Source organism: Polyergus mexicanus, unplaced genomic scaffold (assembly GCF_030449975.1).
Source record: "Polyergus mexicanus isolate NDT 795.1 unplaced genomic scaffold, iyPolMexi1.0 SCAF_3, whole genome shotgun sequence".
NCBI lineage: Eukaryota > Metazoa > Arthropoda > Insecta > Hymenoptera > Formicidae > Polyergus > Polyergus mexicanus.
The window spans coordinates 5513130-5519252 of record NW_027223323.1 but is presented as its reverse complement, the minus strand read 5'-3'; the positions used below and the strand labels follow the sequence as shown (position 1 = coordinate 5519252).

General features: G+C 39.9%; 1 protein-coding gene across 3 annotated transcripts in view; it reads left to right on the top strand.

Annotated features, from left to right (window-relative positions):
- The first annotated feature begins 720 nt into the window (after window positions 1-720).
- The window catches only part of Myo81f (Myosin 81F), a 31512-nt gene continuing 26109 nt past the window's right edge, over window positions 721-6123 (top strand). For 2 of the 3 annotated variants that reach the window (XM_070316219.1, XM_070316218.1), the window contains exon 1: window positions 721-1287. In XM_070316219.1, the coding sequence (XP_070172320.1) occupies window positions 1260-1287 (28 nt within the window). In that variant the 5' untranslated portion in view covers window positions 721-1259. Of the gene's footprint in view, window positions 1288-2097; window positions 2146-6123 lie in introns of those variants that run through there. The other variant, XM_070316220.1, reaches the window with a different exon arrangement.

The window sequence follows — 6123 nt, the reverse complement described above, 5'->3', positions numbered from 1 at the left end:
ATTGACGCAATCGCATTTGCGTCTCCTTTGCGTGGATCCATTTATAAGCATAGGACACTTCCGGAAAACTAAATACGGCGATCGGAGGATGAACCAATCGGTCGTCATCGATCGTGTCGCGCCGTTTAATTAACGCGGATACGCGTGGCGAAAAATCCAGACGAATCTCGACAAAGCGTGTCCGACTGTCCGATTAATAAAAACGCGTGAAAGTCGAAGAGTTTCGGATAATAATTTCATCAAGACCGAGAGAGTTTATTTATCGAACGAGAAACACACGAGATGCTATCTCTCTTTTAAAATCGTAAAGTAAAACTTTTGGGTGCGACTTGACTAAAAAAAAAAAATCTCGTTTTTAGAGAGAAATTCAAAGATAAATTTGCCACGTGTAAAACCGTATTAAACACAATGTGTTGCGTGTGTATATATATATATTTTTTATTCGAGTTAAGAGTTTCATATTATTTTTAGAGAAAAAGATAAAAAAGGAATAGGTCTGTCGACCACTTGCTGCCATCTATTAGGTAGCTTCGTTACTTCATTTCGAAAGAATTATTTTCGGCGTACAATTTCTTTACCGACCGAAACGTCTGCCGTTTCAATCTACGCAGATGGCGGTACTCGCGCGCGCCACTTGCGCCTGACTTCGAAAGGGGCGCGATTCGGAGCAGTTTGTTCACCGAAACGGACGACGACGGAAGGGGGGAATAGAAGGGGAGAACGCGGACGGCGAGGGTGGTGAGGGATTCGCGGCGGGATCATCGCGTTAGTCGGATGGCAACTGTCCAGGCATGTGCGTCGTTCGTCTAGTCCGGTGAACGCGTGCGCGGGTGGTTTGTGTTGGTGTTGGTAGCGGTGGTAATAGCTGGTAATAGTGGGTGGCGGTGCACCGAGAAAGAAAGGTGGCACGTTCGCTCTCGTTCCTCTTCGAGTGCCTCTCGCCGAATCGCCAGGATACAGGACGGAGGCAGTGATTCGCGAACATGTGATTCTGACAGGAAGAGAAAGAAAGAGAGAGAGACAGCCCTTAGCGATAGTTTCGTTACGCTGACGTTTCCGTCGCTGTGTGTTACGCGAGCGCGGTGGTGAAGTTCGCGTCGCTCCGGACACGCCGGGATACGCCGTGGAGTCGTCGCCCCCTCCCACCCCCCTCTCTCCCTCTCGCTCGCTCGCGCGCGTCGAGGGGTTGTTACCGTCGTGCCGAAGAGGATACAATGTTCTGAAATTCGTGACGGCGAGAGAGCCACGCGCGCATCATCATGGTCGCTAAGCACTTTGCTTCGCAGGGTGAGTCTTTCTCTCTCTCTTGCGCCAATTCCTTTCTTTTCTTTTCTATCAACAATTTTTTCATGGCGCGTACGTCCATCGCCCCAGCCCCGAAATTACCGCCTATAATTTTCCCCCTCGTCTTCTAGTTGTTGAAACCCGATGCGGGAGCGGGTAGGTGCGCTATTGGGTGGTGCACGGCTCGATCATAATAATAGATTCGCAGCGTTGCGTGTACCTTCTACACCTTCCTACCTATCTGCCCCTTCTCGTCTTTCTTCCCTCTTGCTTGAAAATAATGCATAATTTGAATCGTAAACAAAAATGTATCGGTGACTCTTTGGAATGGAAAATAATTTCATACCAAACATATCGTTTCTTTCTTATGAAAAATATTGTATCTCAGCTGTTGCGGCCGAGATTCGGTAGCCTATAAAAACTCGGTAATGTTTATAAATTACGATTATACGTTATACCGATCTATGTAACGAATTGCTAACTTGTAATAAATAATTATTCTTTCGAGCGTGGAGAATAAAAAAATGTCTACGAGCTATATTATACGTTATTTTGGAAAAGCATCGCGTGTTGAGTTCCACTTGAGATTGCGAAGGTCTACTTAAAGAAATTAATAATGATGCAGAATCGATTCGATTCGCTCTCTCTGTCGTATGTCGCGGCTCGCAACGACAATCGACGCTTCTCTCGAGTTCTGCTCCTCCCTCTCGTTCGTTTTCGGCATACTGATCGAACGGGCGTAACGTCTCTTACCGCGACCGTCCGTCTCGCCGCAAGTGTTTTTCCAATGTTCATCGGACTCGAGGAAGAAATATGCGTCTCGAGAATTTATAGCCGCGCCATACAATCTAGAATCGCGAGGTAAAAAGCGCCATTCATTATTTCGGTTTCATCACTAACCAGAAAAAAAAAGAACTCGCGTATTTTCTCGCGAGAGGAATGTCTTTCCTCGCATAACTTCCCTTCTGTGTAATTACATTACCGTGACCGCAGAAATATTTTACTTGCCTTTAAAGGGTATAAAATTAAATTGCCTCTTGTACTCCTCGGATATCGAGAAGCAGCGTAAAGCATTTAAATAGCGTTTAAATGTATATCTATTTAAGTGTAGGAAAAATCAAATTACAAATGAAGCGAGTTGCGCTTTCTCTCTCTCTCTCTCTCTCTCTCTCTCTCTCTCTTTTTTTTAATTTATATATCCGTTAACGCGCGAGGGATGATTCGCGTATATTGAAAACGAGGATGCGATAGCGGCAGATGGCAGGGATAGCGGCGACATATGAGCTTCGTCTGACAGCTGATTGACTAGCGCGATGTCAAGTTCGCGGGGCGACTTTCGCCGCTTCGATGCCCAATCGATTCGCGCGATCCCATTCTCTCGCGTGTCTCGCGATCTCAGCTCTGGCACGCGCGTACGTACGTACACGCAGTCATTAGACACAAAAGTCAAGGGAACGTAACAGCAGTGGGGAAAAAAACTCCACCGTAGCTCACGCGGGCATTCGCGAGATCAACGACCAGCAAAATATTCCGTATCGCGATAGCGTGATGCTCTCGGCGTATTATTACGTCCAAAAAAAAAAAAAAAAAAAAACGCGTAACTATATGATAAGGAAAACGTTCGGAAAACCCCACCTATATGAAATATCCAATTCTTATGTATTTTTTGCCTCCTGAACACGAATATGAAACTTAAAAATGGCGATCGGACTCGCAAATCGAAGAGAAACGCAAAAATCCAACCAAACGCGAAAATTCGAACCATGTCTGAGGGATTTTTATTAGTAACAATTCACCCCTGGGATATGAATTTGGATTAGATTATACCTTCCGGAAGTGGAGTCCCCCCGTAGGTGGAGGGGGGGGGGGGAGAAAATGTATGCGTGTGAATTTTTCATGGGTTGAATTTTCGCGTTTGGTTGGATTTTTGCGTTTCCCTTCGATTTGCGAGTCCGACCTCCATTTTTGAGTTTCACATTCAGAAGGCAAAAATACATATGGTAAGAATTGGGTATTCTTATCCATTATTTCATATAGGTTGGTTTTCCGAAAGTTTACCCGGATTTGGTTGGATTTTTGCGTTTTTCTTAGATTTGCGAGTTCGCCATTTTTAAATTTCACATTCGTGTTCAGGAGGCAAATATACGTAAGAATTGGATATTCTTACCCATTATTTCATATAAATGGATTTTCCGAAGATTTACCCATGACAATTGCAACAATTTGATGTGCAATATATTGCAGTCGCGCGTTACTGCATATCTTATATTAATTATATTCATTAATACTGAAGACAGGGTATCGCGCCAGTAAGATTTTCTTCCACGATTTAAACGTGTTTGAATTAAATTAAATTACGTTAAATATGAATCTCGTTTAGAATATGAAGGGAACCATGATAAGCTCTATGTCGGTGACGTAAAACCGCGAAAGGATTCTTGTCGGCATGCTACCTCGAGCATACACTGTACACACACAATCGGCATTCACGACATCTTTATCGAACATATCACTGTTACTGATAAAGTTGCTTGCAATGTATATCTTAAAAGATTGCGTATTGTATATATATATATATGTAAATACATTCTCGGTATAGATCTTCCGTCGCGAATACAAAGCAGCTAGTCACTCCGTAAAAGACGTCGCGTCGACACGTGTGAAACGCGTGACATATGACGGTTTGACATATAATACAAGTAACACTGCGTTGTACCCTCTGATTGTCAGCGTTGCCGTATGATATTAAAGATATATAAATTTTACAATTACATAAATCGTCGTTATTTATGGCGTAATTCTTATCGCGTTTTATACAATACTTTCTGTATTTAGCCACGTATCATAGTAGAAAATAAATGCGCGAAAATTTCAATAAACATTGTACACTGTCTATTATTTTAATTACGCGCGTTCGATTTCTGAAAAAAATTTTTTATTTCACCTAAGTATACAGCACACACGCATGAGAAATAAATTAATTAATATACGCATACGTTGTAAATTGATTTATCGCGTGCTTGACGGAATACGACTCGTTCTACATTTTTCGGACTGTTAACGAAATATTCACGAGACATGTCACTAATTCGCGATCGTTAATATTATCTATCAGCGTAGTCAGTTTTCCAGGAAATTGTACTTCGACGAAAGAAACTTTCCCCGGGAGAGATGTATTCGCGTATCGTGTCAGGATCTCGTTTTCTAGGGCCAATGAGTCATCGGTGACATTCTAAAGAGCAGGTTTCCCCGGTATTCCGGTATGCTCGTCAAGTGAATCATCGCGTGCTACGTGTAATATCGAAAAAGTGGTCACGCGGAATTAATTTTATCGTCATCTGGAAATTTGGATATAATATCAACGCTTTCATCTAACTATGGATTGTCCGACGAATTCCTAGAACATTAATAGGAATTCAAGGAGCGCGATTGAGTGATCTAAGAATGCAGAATTATATTGAAAATAGTCAGCAAACCAAGTGATATTTTTGTAAATTATCTTTTATTAGATAATTAATTCCTTTGTAATTTCAAGTAAATTTTAATGTAGCAGAATTTATTTTCTTATAATTTGTGCTCGGGCGACAATTAAAATTATGGACACTAAACTCAATTAAAATGAAGAATTAAATTGAATCAAGTTACGTTCAAACAAGATAGACAAGATAGGGATGTTGAATATATCGGATATACTATCTTTACTCGCGATTTGAATTAATTTGTTTATCCGAAGATAGATAATACAATATTTATCCGCAGATAGCATTAAATCTGATTGCGAGAACATTGAATTTTCGTTGAGAAAGAATCGATTTGTCGAGAATATTTTAATTGAAAGAGGCAGCTGAATACGAACGACTTCTAATATATTACATACCCTGTAATTGAATATTTTATCGCCTCGAGATATGACGAATATACGCATAACCATCACTTTCTTTCCGTCACGCGAATCCAAGGGAACGCATTTCCTCTGGCCCGGATAAGTTCCCGTGAGAATTATATGCTCCTTTCTGTATACAACTACTACTATCGCACCCATTATATTACACGTATATGATGGCAATTACGCCATGTGGTGTTACCCATGCCAGTTGTGCATTTTAATTCCCTTTCTCGGTTAGCAATCGTTCGTGATTGCGCTTCGTTCTGCACAACGTTTTCTTGCCATATATACATATATTCTAATCTTATAATATTTGCGATTTATGTTTCTTTGCGTTGCGAGAATCGAGGATAATTTTACGAGGATTTATTTGGAAATGAGGATGAAAAGATTTATCTAATAATAAAGATTAAAACAGTTGGAAAAATTATTCGTGTCTCGCGTCAAGTTTAATATATGGGAATGATATTTATATACAAATCGAATTTTTATTTTAAATTGGAATTGTGTCGATATTCTTATTTAGATTTAATTAAAGATGCAAATGTTCGATATATTGGGAACGACTTTTAAATTTTAAAAATTTGATTTTTTTCTTTAATCGCAGTACGTTCGTATCTCTCATTACGGCCATTATAATTTAAATGAGAGAAAATTAAATTATTACACGCATTAAAATTAGAATTGTACATAATGCGCACACGCGATAGAAAGAATAATTTTCATGTAGAGACATTCAAGAGTAGATATCTTTCAATGATGTTTGGGAAATGGATGGAGATGACAAAAAAAAAGTACGACGCGTCGTTTTATCGCGGGTTAGAGATAGGCGTATAAAAAAGTAAAGATAGAAAGTGAATGATATTATAATAAAGAGTGTAATTACTACAAAAGGAATAATATTGATATATGCATATTTTGTAATTAACTTTAACTTAATTAACTTTTTTTAT